The sequence below is a fragment of the Oryctolagus cuniculus genome, chromosome 2 (genome assembly GCF_964237555.1).
Source record: "Oryctolagus cuniculus chromosome 2, mOryCun1.1, whole genome shotgun sequence".
NCBI lineage: Eukaryota > Metazoa > Chordata > Mammalia > Lagomorpha > Leporidae > Oryctolagus > Oryctolagus cuniculus.
In genome coordinates, this window is record NC_091433.1 from 30355549 (window position 1) to 30378307 (window position 22759).

The 22759-nt window shown below is 37.8% G+C and overlaps 1 protein-coding gene across 9 annotated transcripts in view; it reads right to left on the reverse strand.

The window, feature by feature from the left end:
- The window catches only part of ARAP2 (ArfGAP with RhoGAP domain, ankyrin repeat and PH domain 2), a 209540-nt gene that overhangs the window by 76793 nt on the left and 109988 nt on the right, over positions 1-22759 (reverse strand). For all 9 annotated transcript variants that reach the window (XM_070069627.1, XM_070069629.1, XM_070069624.1 and 6 more), the window contains 2 exons: positions 9125-9288; positions 3954-4166 (listed from right to left, as the gene is read on the reverse strand). In XM_070069627.1, the coding sequence (XP_069925728.1) occupies positions 3954-4166; positions 9125-9288 (377 nt within the window). The remainder of the gene's footprint in view (positions 1-3953; positions 4167-9124; positions 9289-22759) is intronic.

Here is a 22759-nt window from a genome sequence, read left to right on the forward strand (position 1 = left end):
TTAAAAAAAAAGTGTTTAGTACTAAATTGATTATCTATGTTATATATAAATTGGCCATTACACAGTTTTAAAACAACAGTCACTCATATATTTTAATAAATGATACAACCAGGTTTCAGTAGAAAAGCACTCAAACTTCTAATCATGCATAATTCTGGAAAATAATTTATTTACATAAACATTCCACAGCTAAATGCTTTAATTCTTACAATACTTTGTAGTTCAAAACAAAAGACTCAAAATGTGAGGGTGGATGGGGCTTTTTTATCTTCTACCTTATGGACTGTTAAACTTTAACAGGAGTACATTCAATTAATTTCTCAAACTGTAGTACAAAGAGGAGTGATAATCCAAAAGTATTTTATCTGTGGTTATGGAGAGGTTTCATTATTTGTATAATAATTCTAATCTTTTTTTCTGATGAAATTTTAAAAACTTTACCAAACTATAACCCATCCCAGAGTTATGAACTCTGTATTACCCCTCTGATGTAAATAAAAGACCTTTTACCAGTCCTGATACCTACAAATCATTGGAAATGATGAGGGGACAATGGATAAAGTTGTACACAAGTCTGAATATTATGGTCCAGACACAGAGAAGGATGGACTCTCTGCCTCTGTCCTGAGCAGAAATTTATTGCTTCATAGAGAGGAGCATGAAAAGAAATTACCTTCGAAACTTCTAAACCTAAGATGGCAAAAGATTAGAGATTCTGCAAACAGGAAATCCAAAGGCCTAGAATCCAGGAGTAGGGAAAGCCCCACAAAATCATCTGACCTGGCCCTGCCAAGGCAACATCAGGTGGGACTTGAAATTCAAGAAATCTACAGCAGGCAAAGTTTTAAGCTGATAATTCTGTATGGCCTTAACTGAAGTTATAAAATCCAAGTGGCCCTTGGCAGAAAAAAGGTTCCCCATCCCTAGTCTAGACTCTAGAAATGTGTACTAGTGGTTTAGTCTAATCAGCTAACAGGCGAAATAAAAGATCACTTTTCAAAGAAACAGCTTATACTGGCTATGTAACTCAAGGGCACTGCACTCATACATTCCTTCTTAATTCCCAACTACATTTAGAGACAATGCTTTTTCATTTCCCACTTAGCCATACCTATTCCTCACATAGAGGCAGTAGCAGATTGATGATTCTTTAAAAGTACATAGTTACCTGCAATAGGCATTAGAATCCCAGGGGATCTAAGAAACACTGTGACACATTTTTCAAGGACAATCCTATTCAAAACTGTAAGTGACATCTTTTATGTGCTGATTTAGCCTGCACATGAGATTTATACAAGTAAACACAGTCATATTGACAGAAGAGTCCTAGTAGATGATTCTCAAAAAGCAAAAAGAGGAAATACTCAACATTATAGTAAAAGACTCTACTGAAAATTAATCATCCCTAGTATAATCCAAATATTAACCCTTGTGTTATTCAGTTTCTATCTATAGGGGTTAACTGTATGCATTCAATAAAATTACTACTACTACAGCTCCTATAATAAGAAGTCATACTGGTATAGGATATTTTACGTACCTCATAAGAATAAACTAGCATTTTAAAATAAAGATAAGCTTAGGAAAGAGTTCAGGTCATAGAAAATGCAATGATTAATGGGATCAGGCACTGAGTTAGATAATCTAGCTTAAGAGGGAGACAGGACATCATATAAATAGGAGTATGCCCCTGCAAGGCATTCTCAGCCTCAGGCTCAGGGGACGCCACATAGGTCTTCTGTGAGGTCAACCCGGGTAGTTGTGGTTTATCCTTGTCAGATCCTACATGGGCCACTTCTGAAATGTGGCTGAGCTATTTTGGACGTGAAAGCAAAGGACTTAAAGGCTATTTGACCCAGTATTCAAAGGCCTCTCCACAAAAATTCACAAAGAATTCACATCCAAGTGAAAGGTGAACACATTCCCTTCTGACATAGGCCGACCACTTGCAGACTACCTCCTCCTGGCAGACTGATACCAGAGAGCCTTCTTTGTCACTACGTTTGACAACTTTAACAAAAAACATATTTGTCACATAGTTTTGATAACAGATTCTACAATAAAGAGACATAGTAAGCCTTTGTAAAATAGAAATACTATAAATAACTTCAAAGTTATAAAGTACAATAAAATCTTAAAACAAAAATGAAGGCTGCAAGAGAACTGGGCTTAAAGAAATGCATTTATCTAATTCCATGTTTTATATCCCAGAAAACTACACAATCAACTCTTATTGTGATTATAGTTAACCCTATTGGTTTGAGAAATATGGGGAGCAAATAAAAATAATGAAAGCTTTATTCTAAATTCAAAACTACTCTCCTTGTGCTGCCACTAACATGGGCCATTCTTTTTTATTTAAACTTTTATTTAATAAATATAAATTTCAAAAGTATAACTTTTGGATTATAGCGGCGTTTACCCCCATAACCTCCCTCCCACCCACAACCATCCCACCTCCCACTCCCTCTCCCATCTCATTCATCAAGATTCAGTCTTTATATACAGAAGATCAACTTAGTATATACTAAGTAAAGATTTCAATAGTTTGCACCCACACAGACACACAAAGTATAAAGTACTGTTTGAGTACTAGTTTCACCATTAATTCGCATAGTACAACACATTAAGGACAGAGATCCTACATGAGGAGTAAGTGCACAGTGACTCCCATTGTTGATTAACAACTGACACTCTTATTTATGATGTCAGTAATCACCTGAGGCTCTTGTCATGAGCTGCCAAGGCTATGGAAGCCTCTTGAGTTCATAAACTCTGACATTATTTAGACAAGGCCATAATCAAAGTGGAATTTCTCTCCTCCCTTCAGAGAAAGGTACCTCCTTCTTTGATGGCCCCTTCTTTCCACTGGGATCTCACTAACAGGGGTCTTTCATTTAGGCTTTTTTTTTTTTTTTTTTTTTTTTTTTTTTTGCCACAGTGTCTTGGTTTTCCAAGCCTGAGAAACTCTCACAGGCTTTTTAGCTGGATCTGAATGCCTTAAGGGCTGATTCTGAGGCCAGAGTGCTGTTTAGGGCATCTGCCATTCTATGAGTCTGCTGTGTATCCCACTTCCCATAACATGGGCCATTCTTGTGATAATTTTCATGCTGTGTTTGATTTGTGGCATCAATTCACAATTCAAATATATGTGTTATATTTTAGATTAAAGCAATACCATCAGTAAAAACTTTATTTCTCTACAGAGAAATATCATGTAGTCAAAAAGCCATTTTTCCAAAAATCTTGAAGTTAATGTATAAGAGAGAAACAATTTAGAAATTACAGTTTAATTAAAAGAAAACTGTGACAAACTGAAGACTTAAAATAATCATTTTGAAGATATAGACAGATGAGTATGTTTGATGATAATAAATGACATATATAAATCACAAGTATAACTAAAAATTGCACATAAAACATTAAAGGAAATACCTGCATTTCAGTTTTTATTATGTTTAAATAAAAGGCATTGTCGTAAATTAATATATGTAAAACTATGTTTTACTGAAACCACTGAGACCTTGTTATTTAAAAAATATTTTTCTAGGTATATTTCTTAAATAATCTCTCAAATACCATAGTTCTTTATGTCATAAAATGGAAACTTAAGGAAAATAAAGAAGACAAAGGAGTAACATGTAAAAATCTTATGAGTATTGCTTTAAATGCTTGATTTTATTTTCAATAAAAGATAGCATATATGGACTTGAATACAATACTTTGAAGTTAAAATAAAGTAAGCACTACAAAATCTATTGAAAAGTAAGTGTAGAACATACTCTTTACCAAGTATCATACATTTCTTTTGAGGAAGATACAAACAGCTACTGATAATTGCACTATTTCTGCTCTTGCCTTTATGTACAAATTTCCAGATACCAAAGACTAAACAAATCTAAGCATTCCACTGTAAGTCAAGCATTTATTATGTTGCGTATTTTGTGCATTACCTAAAGCAGAGATCCAGTATGGATAGAGCTCCTTGGCAAGCAGTGCATCATCGATGTCAGAAAGAAAACGTTTCAACACACTCGTCACATCTTCAAGTTGATGCTTTCCAGCCCTCAATTTAAAGCTTCTTGCATCCTTTTTGAAATTTTCCAAGAGCTCACTTATGTGCAAAGGATCACCATTCTTTTGATAGATATACTTGCATCCTAAACCTTTGTTTAAAAGAGTTACATGAAAATGTTTAAATTTAAAATTCACATTTGTATCATAAAACGAAGTAAATTTCTGCATTGTGATGGTGAACAAGATGAAGAAATCATCAAACATGCAATGACATAAACATACATGGGGCAAGGGAGGGGTGCTTCTTACCTGTAATTTTAGTTATTTAGAATGTTAACCTGATGCACAAGCTACTCCATCATCAGCTTGCAGCAAACCCTTGGTTAGCCCTTCTTCCAGTTCTCCACGGTATCTTTTATAAATGTTCTTTGATCTTATTCCAGAATATAAACTTGCCCCACTGACAAAATTGAGGCTTTCTGGTATAAATTTCCTCAATCTGCTGCCCACATCTTTGTCTATTAATTTCTGTCTGTTGCTACCTTCACCTCCTTTCCAGTGATAAGCTGGCTTACCTCTTTCTCAATGCTGCTGATTCATCACATGCTTCACATATAGTAAGAGTAGAAGAGATTAGGACCAACAGGAAAAGAAGTGTTTAAGACCATGAGTAATAAACACAAAAATTCCCTCCAACTCTGCCTAACTCATCTAGGTTTTTAGTTCATTTCCTTTCAAAATGAAGCTAGGTTTCCTATATTTATTATTCTACAGTCTCTTTAAACACACAGTCTCATTTCTGTGTGCAGTCCACATGCTCAGATCATTTTCATCAAGAATATCAATGACATCTTTTTTCCTCCATGATTTTCAGTCTTTAACTAATGATAATTCCTTATACTTTCTGACACTTTAAATGAATCTCTGTTAAAATTAATTTAACCCCGGCTGGCGCCGCAGCTCACTAGGCTAATCCTCTGCCTTGCGGTGATGGCACACCGGGTTCTAGTCCCAGTCAGGGCACCGGATCCTGTCCCGGTTGCCCCTCTTCCAGGCCAGCTCTCTGCTGTGGCCCGGGAGTGCAGTGGAGGATGGCCCAAGTCCTTGGGCCCTGCACTCCATGGGAGACCAGGAGAAGCACCAGTCTCCTGCCTTTGGATCAGCGTGGTGCGCCGGCCGCAGCGTGCTGGCCGTGGCGGCCATTAGAGGGTGAACCAATGGCAAAGGAAGACCTTTCTCTCTGTCTCTCTCTCTCACTGTTCACTCTGCCTGTCAAAAAAAAAAAAAAAAGAAGAAGAAAAAGAAAAAGAAAAAGAAATTAATTTAACCCCATGCTTTTCCTGACATCAGGATTTCATTTTTATCCCCTTCCACGTATTCTGCTCATTTAGTATTTACAGGAGATTTCAGGTATCCATTCTTCTTTCTCCTCTCTTCCAATGCCCTATAAAGTTCTCTGGGAGAACTTACTCAACCTCATCACTTTAACTATTATACCTTTTTCCACTCAGGTTTTAGTTTCTAAGATTTCATACACACATACTGTCATGAATCTGCAGGCAAAACACAGAAACACCATATGTGTGTGTGTGCGTTTGTGTATGTGTGTGTTTGCACACACATTTAAAAGCAATTCAAAATAACCTAAAGGAATTAATTATTTTGGACATTCACCTTCCAATCCCAACAAGTTCTTGATTTTGTTCCTCTACCTCAATACATGGTACTGGTTTCTTCCCCAACCCCTTCTAAGTCAGAAACTCTTTCTCATTACACTGAAAGAATAATAAATATACTATATCACATACATTTAATGTCATGACCTCATTCTCAAAACTGTCCCCTTCTTTCCATCCCATATGCTGTGATTTTGTGCCCTTGATTCCTCACTGCATTTTCATGACTCCAGGCCCCAGTCTTGTGCAGCCTTCCAGACTGGTTTGAAAATGACTACATGATCTGAAGTACAGTTCTTTTGGTGTTACTGACAACCATAAAAATCTGTGTGCTGCCCTCCCATTGTCTATAAAAAAAAAGCTTGCAGATTTCTAGAAATTTATTTTGTTTATTTGAAACAGAGAGAGAGAGAGAGAGAGAGAGAGAGAGGTTTTCCATCACTCTCCAAATGGCCACAACAGCCAGATCTGAGCCAGACAGAAGCTAGGGGCTTCTTCTAGGTCACCCCAGAAGGTGCAGGGACCCCAGCATTTGGGCCATCTTGAGCTGCTTTCACCGTCACGTTAGCAGAGAGCTGGATTGGAAGTGGAGCAGCCCGGTATGGGGTGCTGGCATCACAGGCAGCAGCTTTACTCACTTTGCCACAGTGCTGGCCCCTGTGGATTTTCTTAGCATAATTAAAATGCTAAGTGAACTGACCTCATTTCTCTTCTTCTCAAACTAAGCTCTGGCCACATTTAACTAGATACAGTAGTTGAATTTACAGTCTTCTGTCATGACACTGTACACCAGCACGCACTGTATTCTCCTCGAATCCCCAACTCTTTCTCTTAACTTCCTCCTGCTTTCCCTTAAGGCTCCTAGTAGACACAATACCTCATTATGGAGCCCCATGCTACCAACCTTAGTCTGGGTGAAACGCACTCCTACATCACTGATGTCTGCAGCAACCCTGGAACCACAGAATTCTACACTTAGATGTAACTCTTCACTTGTCTGTCTGTGATCCATAATCTGAGAACCCCTGGATGCCAAGAAACAACTACAACCAAGAGTCTAAGACATTGTCTTCCTAGCTGAGTTTCTAATAGTTGGTATTCAACTAGGTTAATCGAAGGAGAATATGAACATGATTTTGTTTACAAAAATTACATTCCCTAAGAATAAGCTAATTTATAAAAATAATTAAAATACCCAGAATCATATTGTGAACTCAGTCAAGCTCAAACCTTGACATGACAAGCATTGAAACTTTGCCTAGAGATTTTCACCCTGGGATCAGTATTTCAAAATTACTACTACTGCAAAGACTCCTAGCCAACCACTGGAATCCTATGATCACTGGACACATTTTAAGTTCATTTCAAATCTTTCTTTCTATATGCTGCTAACATTGAGTTTTCCCCATGCTGCTAACATCAAGGTTTCTCCCATGCTATGCTTATAAAAAAGTCTTTTATTGGTTTTATCACTTTAATATGCAAGTTAATGCACCTTGTACTAGAGTTATAAAGTAGTTATAATGTATGAGATTTAGCTGAAAACAATCTAATGCTTAATGATTTTAAATTCAAGTAAACAACACAAAGAAACTTCTGATTTCCCTAGAGAAGCATTAAATTGGTTACACTAGAGTTAGTCAAGTTATTTTAATCATTTGCCAGCTTAAGAAAGATCTTATGCCATTATAAAACCAACATGATGTGAAAATTCCCAATGAGGTTATGCTCTTGCTAAAACATAATATCCATGCAATTCATTTATACCTGTAAAATGCAAGCATTCTAATACTGAATGATAGCAATAAATGAAAATAACCTTCTTCTTCCCTTATCTTCAAATAAAGATGCTTATAGCTGAAAAAATATATACTATCATAGCAAGGAACTTCCTCTAAGAAAGGCCATATATATAAACACGTACATATTTTCAGTGGATATAAAATACAAACACAATGAAGCTGCACCTTAATAAAATTTGCATTTGAATTACATAGAAAATAACTGAAATACTTAAAATGGTATTCTCCTTGGAGGAAAGGCTAATATGCATGCTATAAATTTAATTTCAAAAAATTTTCTTTGTAAGGTTTATTTTAGAGATTTTACAACATATCCATGCATTGTCAGTTTTCAATAGCAGAATATGCAACCTATAGCTTGGTCTTTAACATTTTTACTCCTACTTCTGTGTTGCCATTATTGAGACCAGTGGCTGATATGCAACAGGCACTCAGTAAATAAGAAATGAACTAATTATACAATGTTTTACTATAGCTATTTCACTGATTATACCTTCTTTTGTAATTAAAAATATCCAGAGATCTCTCTAATATCAGGGCAGCAAAAAAATACAGGATCAAACACTTTATTCTTTTTAATATTTCTCATCTAAATAAGCTACAGGATGAAAGGTGGGAAAATTTTGGAGGTGGCCATTTGCCATAACTGTTAAGACACTGGCAAAGATTCTAGCATCCCACATCAGCGTACCTGGGTTGCAGAGTTGTCTCCAGCTCCTGGCTCTGGCTGCATGCCAATGCACACCCTTGGAGAGGGCAGTAATGGCTTGTGATTGGGTCCCTGGGACCATGTGGGGGATCTCGATTGAGTTGCTGGATCCCGGTACTGGCCCCAGCTATGGATCGTTCTAAGCATTTGGGGAGTGGGCTAGGGGATAAGAGCTCCCTATCTCATTGTCTGTCTCTTTGACTCTCAAATAAATAAGTTAAAAAAAATTTTAAGTGAGAACATTGTTGCATTAGAAATACAAATAGGAATTTTTGTTACCTTTCAGAGTATGAAAGATATGCATATAAAATAAATAAATAAAAACATGAGGAATAAAGGCTATTTTTGAGGTGAATCTAAAAATTCTATCATAGCATATGAAATTAACATGAAGCTGGACAACATAGCTTTAGTTCAACTTTTGATCTGCAAACTCTACACAGAAATATCTATTGCATATCTGACCAATTGCATATTGAATGAAACACACACACACACACATTTTGTACGCATGAAAACAGAAAACAAGATCTTTTACATATTGTTCCATAGTTTTTACCATTTCTAAGCGCATGCTTAGAGAGACTGAGTTACTGCTGGATTTATTCCATGCTTGCAATAACAGAAAATCATGGTCCTCACTATTTTTATACACTTTACAACATAGATTCATTCAATACATTATTTAACACTTTTTAGTCATCAAAAGAAGGAAACGGTGAAAGTGTATTATGGGGTCCAAATGAGTTTTATTGAGAGAAGGAATGCCAGTTAGCTGAGCATGAGACTAGGCTTTTCCTTTTCACTGGTACACTTGCAAATACAAAGGGCTTGATTTGGTCCAATAGAGGTGCCACTGAAAAACTGTAAGAATGACACTGTGAATACTAGGGGTTGAATAAGAACCCTGTGATACGTACCATACTGTGTAACAAATGCTATGCAGCTGTTCACGATAATGGGGACGTCATTTTTGCTGAGCTGCTGATCTTGTAATGCATTACCATCTGTACCTGCTGCTTTTTCAATTGCTGTATGCCAGACTGTGAAATCCAACTTGGTATGCCCATGGATGTATAATGTTCTGGAAAGTTTAAAAAGCATTTCGAATCATAATTTTGCATTTTTATTTTAAATTCTTACTTCAAGACAGATTACCCTTAAATTCATAGACACAGAATCCTGTCTCACTCACTGTAAGAAAAATCTTTCCTTTCATCACCACTGTCTTCTACTCAGTCCTTCTCTTGCGGGGACAATCACATCTCGTCACAGAATAGAGGGGGTTATCTGGAATGACAGTCTCCACTCTTACACTCCCCAGCTCTTTTCTTCTATTTCTGAAAAACTGAATTTAAATTCCCATGGCAAGTATCTCTAGTGCTGTCTAAAAGATATTGACAGCTGCACAAAGGTACTTTGAAAAGTCTGTGGAAAAATAGTTCTTAAAAAAATAAGATTATTTTAGTGCAAAAATTTTGAATTCCATGCACATGGTAGGTCTTCAAGAAGTTTGTAGAAATTGCGTGTTAGGAAAAAAAACCTATGCATGGCTTCCAAAAGTTTTGCACCAAAAGGAACTTACCTTTTAATTCCATTTTGCACAAACGTTATGAAGTACATTCATAGTTTTCAGGATGTCAGAACTGTTAATGATTTCATTTCTTTAGAAAAGAAAATACTACCATTTAACTTGGGTTTTATAGTAATGTTCTTTCTGAATTTTCCTCCTATCTCTCTGGTCATTCATTCTCTTTCTCAAGCTCAATTCCTGTCTGAACAGCAAGGTGTGACCTCAGTGCTCATGCTAAGTCCAGACTCCCCAGGGGCATATCAGTCAGGCCAGTGGTTTCATTTCCCTCATGTAAACTGCTGACACCCAAATCCCTATCTCTAGGCAATAGCTTTGACAAATCCGATCTTGTTGCAAAGCAGGCACAGACAGCGGTTAAGAGGGGGGACTGCAATCCATGTTTCCACACTCAAATTTTAGCTTCCTTTTTTACTTTCTTTGTTACCTTAGGTAAGTTATCAACCTTGCTTGTGCCTCAGTTTCATCACTGGTAAAGTTAAAATAATAATAGCAGCCAACATAGTGCTCAATAAACATGGCATTAATAACTAAATAATGCACTGTGCCAGTCATGGATATTTGGATTTTGGATACCATCACCTTAATATGCAACCAGCATCTCAAACCTTTCTTTCCTCATATAAATTGCTCCTGCCACTCTATTTCTCAACTTACACTACCAGAAACTTAGGATTAATTAACTATAGATTGCTCTCCCCTCAAGTCACTGCCACATGAATTCAATAACAAAATTCTGTTGACTCTAGTCTTGTTATATCCACCCTCCTCCTCTTCTTTCCATCACTGCCTTATTTCAGATCTTCATAGTGTGCCCAGAGGTCACTAAAACCCCTGCCAATAGATTCTTCCCCACTTCTCTGCCCCCCTGATCCCTGGCCACACTGTCCAATTACAATTTTTATAAAACGCAAGGCTAAGGGCATCACTTCCAGATCACATCCTACAACTACTGAGTTTTCAAGATGAAAATGTCTTCAACGGCTGGTATTGCGGTACAGCAGGTTAACCACTCATGGAACACAGGAAGCCACATTAGAGCACTGGTTCAAGTCCTAGCTGCTCTGCTTCTGGTCTAGTTTCCTGAGAACACACCAGGAAGGAAGTAAAATATGGCCCAAGTATTTGAATCTTGCCACCCATGTGGGAAACCTGGGTGGAAATTCCAACAAATGGAGGGCTTTGGCTTGGCCCAGCCCTGGCTATGTGGCCACTGGGGAGTAAACTAGTAGATGGAATCTCTCTCTCTCTCTCTCTCTCTAGCTCTACCTCTCTCTCTCTCTCTCTCTCTCTTTCTGACATTTTGCATTTAAGTAAATCTAAAAAAAGAAAAAAGAAAGAAAAAGTCGTTATGATCTGGTCTATATTTTCCCCTCCTACTTGATCTGCCATTCCCCTGAACTCAAGACTTACTAAGGTGGGTGAAGGAGGTACTAGTAGAAACACATCTTCTTATCTTTATCATAAACATTTCTGGTTCTTTGGTTACTCCAACTCTCCCATTAAGGTGTATCCAGGTGATATACCCCACTCTATCAGTTATTGACCTCTTATACTTAGTGTGTCACAGATTTTGCATCTTAGTTGCCAAACAGCCACTCTGCCTTCTATTATACCACCTGTTGTATCTAAGTGGATGCATTAGCTGTTAGATCCTAAACTTGACAGTCAGGCAAGAGAAGTAGTTCATTCTCCAAGGTGAATGCATAGAGGTTAGCATTTCTGGACTCATAATAATTTTGAGGTTCTATCATCAAATATAAAATTATATTCAAAACATAACACTGTTACAGATGAAATTCAAGTATATTTACATCAAAATAAAAGTATTTAATCTTGATTTCACGCTATGAGGGAGCTACTTTGGATTCAGTCCAAAAAGAAAAGCATGAGCCCTGGGGCAGAGGTGGATGTAGAGAAAAGAGGGACATAATGTCCTATCTTTCTGATAATTACTGGCCCTAACAGAAAAGACAAAAATAACAAACTTCTTCCTTTATTTCTTTTTTGTTTCTTGCAATGTTTCTGGAAAAAAAAAAAAAAAGCTACCAGCATTTTACCAAGCTAATTTCTAACATTTTCTGAACTTGATGTTAACTACTTTTGTTTTACTGACACTTGTGCCTGTAATCCCTATCTCTTGCTTTTTGGCGTCTTTATCTACTGTTTTGATTTTCCACAACACAACAGCAGCCCTGACCTCTGGGTCTTGTAATTTTCTATCTGAAAAATTCTGACACTTGTTCTAATACTCTTGACAAGCTTTAGCCTTTTCATTTACCTTACATCATCTTTAGCTCAAAAGCATTCTATTGCTGGTTACACTTGTCTAAATGAAATAACTCAGGAGCTTTCCTTGATGAATATCAAACCCTACACCCCATAAACAATGTTAGATCCTTATGAATTCATGAGTTTAACAAAAAGACTTAACATTTCTCTTTTACTTACATATATTTTTTGACCTGATAATTAAGCTCTAAATATAAACTTTAAAAAAAAAAAAAAAAACTGCAGTGAGTAGAGTATTCTTGAAAGCAGAGAAATAGAGACAAAATTTGTTTCTCCCAATATGTTTCTGCTACACTCTCACCAACAGGTGTTTATACATACAAACACATGCACTCACCAAAGCATTGTAAAAAGGGAAATAAGGTTAAATTCCAACAAATGGAGAAAGATTAAGTAGTTCAGTATCCATCTGTAGATGTGTATGTTTAGTACAATGAGCAGAGAACATAAAGCTGCATGTGTGCATAAATCAACTGCTTTTGACAGAATGTTAAACTGCCTCTGAGTAGAAAACTCATGGACATTTTGTTTCTTTCGGTACAAATGTCTACTTGTTTTTCATGTAATTAGGAACAAATCACCAAAATCAATGTACTGACTGATCTCTAGAAGTTAAAGGTATTCACAGCCTTATGAACCATGCCATCTTGGGCGTCTGTTACTAAGTTTGGAGCCAAAGCACTGGAAATCTTTCTGCCAAGCCCATCATTTATGATTAAAAAAAAACAAAACAAAACAAAACAAAACTAAGGACCAGAAATATTTGCTGAGGTCTACAGGCTAGAAGGAACAGCAAAACTGAACTAAGAAAGTAGGATTTCTGGTCTTAACCAATAATAACCATGATCCTCCCTTTGAGAAATTAGATGTCTATAATTTAAGGCCCTGGTTACTATTTCCACAACTGCTCATTCGATGGGTAAAATTCTGATGTATATCTTTCTGTGTCCTTTCCTCTTATTCTTTTTATCACACAGACTCACAAGGGAGCATGTCCGGAGCAAATTATCACAAAGCTGTATTAATGGAAAATACGTGGAAGATGACCCCAAGTCAGTCATAACAGGAGAGATGTCTGTCTTCCTTTCACGGACACCTTACTTTCTGCCTTGAAAAGCATCCTTGGTGAGTAAGAACCATAATGGATGGGAGTTTAGAAGAAAACCTTTAAAATGTTTATCATGTATTTTTTATTTTTTTAATTTTTAAGGATTTATTTATTTATAAAAATGAAAGGCAGAGAAAGAGAGAGAGAGAGAAATATCAAGTTCTTCCATCTGCTAGTTCATTGCTCAAATAGCTACAATAGCGTAGGCAGACCCACACTGAAGCAAGGAGCCTGGAACTCCATCCAGGTCTCCCATATGGGTGGCAGAGTTCAAGTACTTGATCCATCTTCTGCTGCTTTCTCCTATGCATTAGTAGGGAGCTGGATTGGATGCATAGCAGGCAGGACAGAACCATGGCTCCGATATGGGGAACATACCAATCATCATAGAAGGATTTCTGTTTTTTTATTTTTCTAGAAAAGGACAAATTGTGTTATTTCTGTGAGTGATATTTGGTCAATAAAAAGTTTCCAATCCCCTCATTTTTAGTGTATGGTTTGAAATAATTTATAACTACTTCTACCTAGTAACCATCAGGACAATCAATGAATAGAACATTTTCATCATTCATAAATTTCTTCACACCACTTTGCATTGAGTCCCTTCTTCTACATTAGTCCCAGACAAAAACAGGTCAGCTTTCTGTCACTATGCTTTAGCTTACCAGTTCCAGACTTTCATGAAATAGAATTACAGTTTGAGGGCACTTTCAAAAGTTTTTGTAAAAATGGAACTGAAAGATAAACTTATTTTGGTACAAAAATTTTAAATCTATATATAGAAGTGCCTTGAAAAAAGATCATAGATAGGGCTGCTGTTGTGGCATAGCAGGTTAAGCTGCGGCCTGCAGTGCTGCCACCCTATATGGGTGCTGGTTCAAGTTCTGGCTGCTCTACTTCCTATCTAACTCCCCACTAATGCGCCTGGGAAAGAAGCAGAGGATGGCCCAAGTCCTTGGGTCTTTGCCCCTACGTGAGAGACTCAGATAAATCTCTTGGCTCCTGGCTTTGGTTTGGTATAGCCTAGGCTGTTGTCTCTGTGTATGTGTGTGTGTAACTGCCTTTCAAATAAATATTTTACAAAGATCATGGAAATGGTATGACATAAAAAGTCTATGCATACATTTCAAAATTTTTGCACAAGAATAAGTTTATCTTTTAATTCACCTTCCCATGAACTTTTTGATGTATGTTCATACTGCACAGTTCCATTTTTCTTCCTCTTCTCTCCCATCTGTCCCTGAAAATTAGACCCATGAACTTCTCTCCCATCTCTGTAAAACCACTACATTCTGGTTGGGTTTTCCCACTTCTTGTGTCATGAACCATGATTGCCTGTAAATAGAAAGTTAAGGTGATCTCAATGCTTACTTCCTGTGTCTCCCTTCTCCTTAATCACAGACCTCGAATGCCTCTTGCTCCAATGTCTGAAGAGGTGTTTCATATATTGTGCCTGGTTTTCAAGTTGTTCAAAGTAGGAAGCATTTTCCATGCCAGTTATCCTTTTGTGAACAGAAATGGGAGACTAGTACATTTTAGTCACTGTACTCATAAATCACTTCAGTTTAGAGAGATGCCGTATTAGTTTTTTACTCCTTCAGATAAGAAACTGGGCAAGAGAGATTGATTTTAGTCAGAAGCAGGAAAATGCTATTATGAATATATGCAGATGTAGAGACTGTCACAAGAACAAAGTAGTAGGAAATGTTAATATAAGAAGATTGTACATTCTGAAGTCAACTTCAGTAAACAGCCTCAGGATGCCTGATCTGGGGCTGGCGCTGTGGCACAGCGCATGAAAGCCTCAGCTTGCAGTCCTGGCTTCCCGTAGAAAGAGTCCCAGCTGCTCCACTTCCTATCAAGCTCCCTGTTAATGTACCTGGGAAAGCAGCAGAGGATGGCCCAAGTTCTTGGGCCCCTGCTCCCACATGAGAGACCTGGGAGAAGCTCCTGGCATCAGATCAGCTTAACTCTGGCCTTTGCGGCCATTTGGGGAGTGAACCAGCAAATGGAAGATCTCTCTTCCTCTCTCTCTCCCTCCCTCCCTCCCTCCTTCTCCCTCTCCCTCTCTCTGTAACTGTTCCAAATAAATAAAATAAATCTTAAAAATAATAAAAAAAAGAAAAAAAAAGAAATTATCAATTCCCAACTTGACTCTCACTGGGATTAAACATGACAATAGGTCTGATCTGATTTCATCATCATTTAAAAAAACCATCTATTATTTTTCATTTTATGTTTCTGTGTGGGAGCAAACTGTTGAAATCCATACTTAATGTATACTAAGCTGATCTTCTGTATATTAAGATAATCGAAAATGAATCTTGATGTGAATGGAAGGGGAGAGGGAGTGGGAAAGGGGAGGGTTGTGGGTGGGAGGGACGGTATGGGGGGGAAGCCATTGTAACCCATGAGTCGTACTTTGGAAATTTATATGCATTAAATAAAAGTTTAAAAAAAAATAATAATAATAAAAAGATGGCTTATTTCACAAGAAAGGAATAGCTCAAGTTTTTCAATCCCATACCAACACACAATCAGACAACCACCTACAACTGGACTGTAAGACAGTCCTGTTGTAAGTCGGCTCAAAACTTCTAATAGTGTTCAACTGACTGGAGAATGAATCCAAATCTATACTTTGTAAAATTATTTTTCTTTTTTAAAAAAATTTATTTATTTATTTGAAAGTTAGAGTTAAACAGAAAGAGAATGAGAAAGAATGAGAGAGAGAGAGAGAGAGAGAGAGATATCTTCCATATGCTGATTCACTCCCCAATTGGGTGCAACAGCCAGAGCTGTACCCATGCAAAGCCAGGAGCCAGGAGCTTCCTCTGGGTATCCCACATGGGTGCAGGGGCCTAAGGACTTGGGCCATCCTCTACTGCCCTCCCAAGCCATAGCAGGGAGCTGGATCGGAAGTAGAGTAGCCAGAACACGAACTGGTGCCCACATGGGATGCCGGTACTGCAGGCAGCGGCTTTACCTGCTATGCCACAGAGCAGGCCTCATAAAACGACTTTTAAAACTGTGTTAAAAATTCATTCTCTTAAAATATCTATTATACCTTGGTAACAGGCCTGAAATTCTTTCCAGAGTCAGACAAGTTATGAATTAAATTCAATTAAAAATAATAACATGGTGTCTGTCTATTTTTTGAGACCCACTGACCCACACTTCCTCCTCAAGAACTCAAGGTTAAGTACAACTTGGACTGAAGTTATTTCTAGTCCATTTTACTTCTCTGAAGCTACAATTTCTACCTCTTATGATGTCTGTCTTTTGACCTTTTCAATTTTTCATACTAAAATCCTATGTAGGCTTCCAGACCCACTTAAATACATTTCTCTTTAAAAAATTATCCTGACCACAAGATCAAGAAATGTAACTTTTTAATATATTTATTCACAACATAACACATTTATTTCTTCATAAACTTAATTCTTTGTACACAGCAATGCTTTGAGTTGAATAAAAATGTTTAAAGCAAATAATATAAACTTTAAAATCCACCTTTTATTAAATATGTATATATTCCCTTTACTATAACTCTCCTCAACCGAAAACTGTTTTATAATATAAACCTGAAGTATATCTATTTTTGCAGCATTTGTTGGGGTGATGAGAGAAGAGACTCTTTGTCTTAGAAACATTCAGAATTAAACCATCAGAATTAAATCATCAGAAAGTTACAAAAGCAGTCAAGCTGATATTGTGGGCAATTGGCTACTGTTTAATTTGCAATTACATGCACAATTTAGAAACCACTTTAGGATAATTTAGCCTCTGGAGGATTGCTAATGTATCAGCTCCCATAAAACACAATTCAAGGAGGACAAAAGAAAGATCGCATGGAATAAGTTGATATGAAGAAAAGAACCTTAAATTTAGTGTGCTAATCTCCCAAACTGAGAAAAGTAGTCTGTCCCATAATTGTGAAACAGTGATAAAGTGTTTATTCCCTAGTGTTAGCTACTTTACGTCTAGAATTAGAAATTAAAACTGAAATGCAGTCAGTCTCAGAAGACATCAAATACATTGTGCTTTACTATATTTCAACCACGGAATCTAAAACAACAACAACAAAAAAAACACACCAGTCTTTTCTGTTCCTGATAACATGGCTGAGTTATTTATTATGCTATTACATTAACAACCTTTGAGCAACAGCTCAACATTTGTCCTTGGCAAATGGGCATGTAGCTCTAGAATGAGAAAATGGTAACCACAACAGACAGACAGAGTTCAGGCTTAAAGTACAGGGAATGGCGAGATATAGCCCAGGTACTAAGAGAGAAAAACTGCCAGCCCAGAATATTATATCCTGCAAAGCTATCATTTGTGAATGAAGGTGAAATAAAGACGTTTCATAACAAACAGAAATTGAAAGAATTTGTCGCCACTCGTCCAGCCCTGCAACAGATGCTTAAAGATGTGTTACACACAGAAACACAGAAACACGGTCATCAGTATGAAAGAAGATAAAGGAAGGAAACCTCACAGCAAAAGATCACAGGGAATTCAAAGCATATATTAGAACTTATCTTTGGCAAATGGCAGGGCAAAGTTACCACTTTTCATTAGTCACATTGAACGTTAATGGCCTGAACTGTCCAGTTAAAAGACACCGATTGGGATTTGCTTTTTAACCTGATGCAATTTTAAATGATGCTTAATTTTGTTTTTAAATTTCAAATCCTAGCTCTTACCCATACATGGAACAACAATTAAATTGTACATGTAATTCGCCACTTTGCTACACTAACATTGTTCCAGGGGTACTTATGATGTACTTTTGAATTTTCTATACATGCAATAATGACATTTGCTAGCAGTTTTATGTCTTCCTTCCCAATATGTATGCATTTTGTATCCTTTCTTTGTGTTACTGCACTGTCTAGTAATTCCACCATAATATTGAAAAGTAGTGGTGAGAAAAAGACACTTCCCCCTTTCCCCAACTTAAGGGAAAACTGTCCAATTTCACTATTAAAGTTGGTTTTGGTAGATATTCTTTATCTAGATGAGGAATTTCTCTTCTGTTTCTTGTTTGCTCAGTTTTTTTATGCCAAATATCTTTTACAAAAGTTGATGTAACCATTTAACATTTTTGCAGTTTGTGTAGTATGTCCAATTTATTGATTTTTTAAAATGCTGACAGCCTTGCTTACGTGGGATAAATACCACTTGCTTGTACTACATAAAATTGTTGGATGTTACCTATTATTTAAAAAAAAGAGAGATTTCTAAAGGCAACCCAGAGGAATCCTTAATCCAGTTCTTCATTAGAAGAGATGTGCAATTCGGGACATGCTCAAGCTGACTTACCTCAAACGGTAGAGTTAGAAACATACCAGGGGATTCCAATTCAATCCCATCAAGGTGGCATGTACCAATGCCATCTCACTAGTCCCAGTGATCAATTTCTGTGCACAATTGATCATAATGATAGGACTAAGAACCAAAGGGATCACATAAACAAGAATAGTGTCTGCAAATACTAGCTGATAGAATCAAAAAGGGAGAGAATGATCCAACATGGGAAGTGAGATACACAGCAGACCCATAGAATGGCAGATGTCCTAAACAGCACTCTGGCCTCAGAATCAGCCCTTAAGGCATGTGGATCCAGCTGAAAAGCCCATGAGAGTATTTCAGGCATGGAAAGCCAAGACACTCTGGGGAAAAAAAAAATGAAAGATCTCCACGAGTGAGATCCCAGTGGAAAGAACGGGTCATCAAAGAAGGAGGTACCTTTCTCTGAAGGGAGGAGAGAACTTCCACTTTGACCATGGTCTTGTCTAAATATTATCAGAGTCAGTGAACTCAGGGGGCTTCCATAGCCTTGGAAACTCATGACAAGAGCCTAGGGTGATTACTGATGCCATAAACAAGAGTGTCAATTTGTTAAGTCAACAACAGGAGTCACTGTGTACTTACTCCTCATGTAGGATCTTTGTCCTTAGTGGGCTGTACATTGAGATTTAATGCTATAACTAGTACTCAAATAGTATTTTTCACTTTATGTTTCTGTGTGGGAGCAAACTGTTGAAATCTTTACTTAATGTATGCTAAACTGATCTTCTGTATATAAAGAGAATCGAAAATGAATCTTGATGTGAATGGAAGGGGAAAGGGAGTGGGAAAGGGGAGGGTTGCGGGTGGGAGGGACGTTATGGGGGGCAAGCCATTGTAATCCATAAGCTGTACTTTGGAAATTTATATTCATTAAATAAAAGTTTAAAAAAAAAATGTAAAAAAAAAAAAAAAAAAAAAAAAAGTACAGGAACAGTTTTCAAATTTGGAGACAAGGATGTTGTAGTCTTTTGGACATTCCAGTCCAAAGTGGAGATTTGACCTACTGTCCAGAAAATGACTTCTGACCTGCTAATCCAGAATATTTGTCAACAATAAATATTCAAACGTGACTTTCTTTTCTTTCTTTTCTTTTTTTTTTTTTTTGACAGGCAGAGTGGACAGTGAGAGAGAGAGACAGAGAAAGGTCTAAAGGTTTTCCTTTTGCGGTTGGTTCACTCTCCAATGGCCGCCGCAGCCAGCGCGCTACGGCCGACGCACCACGCTGATCCGATGGCAGGAGCCAGGTGCTTCTCCTGGTCTCCCATGGGATGCAGGGCCCAAGCACTTGGGCCATCCTCCACTGCACTCCCTGGCCACAGCAGAGAGCTGGCCTGGAAGAGGGGCAACCGGGACAGAATCCGGTTCCCCGACCGGGACTAGAACCCGGTGTGCCAGTGCCGCAAGGCAGAGGATTAGCCTAGTGAGCCACGGTGCCGGCCGACTTTCTTTTTTCACACAAAGAAATCCAAATCAAGTACTAAAAGAAAAGCAGAGACTCTATGTCCCAATAACAGCATCAAATAGCATGCCAGAAACCCTGAACTGTAATCAAGAAAGTTTTATTTTCCAAAATAATAATTTTTAAAGTACACAAAATATACACATTAAAGTTCCATCTGGAACACCTTCTGTTTAGAGCTTTTCAGAGCGAAAGTACTCTGTGTGTAATATATTACTGCAATATTTTTCTTTCTAAAGACACTCATGCTATAGACATAATGAAACTAACATGCAAACTGAAATACACATTTAAATAGGGGCTTCATAGAGTAGATGATTAGTTACAGACTTTTCTAATTCAGGGAATTTGTTTTCCTCCTTCCTTTAAAGAAATGTTAATGTATTTTAGCACTTTAATTTTTAAAAAAGATTTACTATATCTATTTGAAAGACAGAGTTACAGAGAGAGGTAGAGACAGAGAGAGAGATCTTTGATCTGCTGGTTCACTCTGCAAATGGCTGCAATGCCAGAGCTGATCCTATCTGGAGCCAGGAGCCTCCTCCAAGGACTTTTAACACGCTGGCCCCTATTTTTGCACTTTAAGCAAGGGTAGATAGCGACAAGGAAAAAGACATGAAATCAATTCACTTGATTTATTCATGATTTGCAATGTTGTATCAAGCTCTTGCTAGGAAAAAAAGTAAGTCAGGGGCCAGCACTGTGGCACAGCAGGTTAAGCCATGACCTGCAATGGCGGCATCCCATATGGGCGCCACTTCAAGTCCCGGCTGCTCTACTTCTGGCTGAAACCTCTGTTAATGAGCCTAGAAAAGCAGCAGAAGATGGCTCAAGTGCATGGGCCCCTGCAACTCATGTGGGAGACCTAGAAGAAGCTCCTGGCTCCTGACATCAGTCTGGCGCAGCCCTGGCTGTTGTGGCCATTTGGGGAGTGAACCAGGAGATGAAAGAACTCCCTCTCTGTCTCACTCTCTCTCCTTCTGTAACTCTTTCAAATAAAATAAATCCTTTAAAAAAAGTTATAACTTACAGTCGGTTGATTTCTCTTTCAATTATACATACCATCATTATGAATAACTGAAAGTTATTTTATTTGGGAAAGTTATTTCCCAAGGCCATAATATTATTTGTCATTGACACATATACCACAATCTTCTTTAGCTTATACTCATTATTTCCCAGGGGGCAAAAGATCCAAAGAGAGACAAAAATTAAAAAAAAAAAAAAAACACCACAATGCAATGAAGTTCTTCTATTTTGCAGGTAAAACTAACTCATTATGCTTGAGCACTGGGTGAGAAGGGCATATTTTCCATTTAGGTAGATACAGCCATTCATTCTGTCACCCAGGCAAAAGCTCAGGAGTCATCCCTACCTCCTAGCTCACAAAGCCACTGAAAACCATCAAACTACTACATCCTTCAACATCCCTTTACCAGATCAAGGAAGCTACCAACACGCACCACCACTTAGTAATTCCTCTCTTCATATGCTTACAATTGAGGGATCTTTTCCCTTTCATGTTCTCTCTCTCCCACTGTCAGCTGCTCCTTTTAAAGTCTCTTTTGAAACAAAATTTAATCTTACATAAGTTCAAATCATCTTAAAACAAACTGCACAAGTATTCCCTTCCTGGGACAAACCCTTTACTTCAACAGTGCCATCAGCAGCCTCCACACATCTCCCACAAACTGTCCTCACCAGCTGTCTCCATTTACTCAGTCCTCAATCTTAATCTGGTCTGGTACATGCTGATCACTTCTTCTGTTCTCCAAGTAACCAGACTGACTCGATATCACTTATGTGTCCTCATCCAGGGCGCTCCCTTGGCTGTGCTCGATACTTGTAATTGTTCCACTGAAATACAGTCATTGCTGCCAAACATCATTTCGCTTAGTGTCAGACTGCATAAACAACAGTGTCCCCACAAGATTATAATGGCGCTGAGAAACTCTCATCATGTAGTGACACGGCAGTCATTACAATGTCATAGTGAAATGCACTACTCCCATGTTTGTGGTGATGATGGCATAGACAAATCTAATGCATGACTCATTATACAAAAGCACAGCACAAATACGTACAGTTCATAATTCTTGATAATGACAATACATGACTAGGGGATTGATTTATGCATTTACTATACTATGGTTAAAAACTTTTAATTAATTCATTTAAGAGGCAGTAAGACAGAGAGGGGAAAGAGAAAGGGAGGGAGGGAGAAGAGGAGAGAGGAGACAGTGCACTCCCATCTGCTAATTCACTCCTCAAAAGTCCGCATCAGTTGGGGATGGGTCAAGGCTGAAGCTGGGAGCCTATAGTTCAATCTAGGCCCCACGTTAGTGGCAGGGACCTAACACTTGAGACATCACAGCTGTCTTAAAGACTCTGCACTGGCAGGAAGCTGGAGTCAAGAGCCAAAGCCAACTATCAAATCCAGGTACTCAGATGTGGGATGTGGGTATCTTAACCACAGGCTCAAAATCTCTCCTCTATATTATATTTTCTATTGTTATTTTGTTATATATTATTGTAATTGTATGCCATGTTATGCTGGCAACAACCTCATACCTGTCACATTTACTGTGTCTATTCACTACACCTCTTTTGGATTTGATCTCATTTTGTTTTGCATATCATGGCCATAGAGAGCAATATGCTATACCATTCATTAACACATACACATTATGTACACATATGTATACATACACTCATCATGCAGCCACACACATCCCTCATGCAGCCTA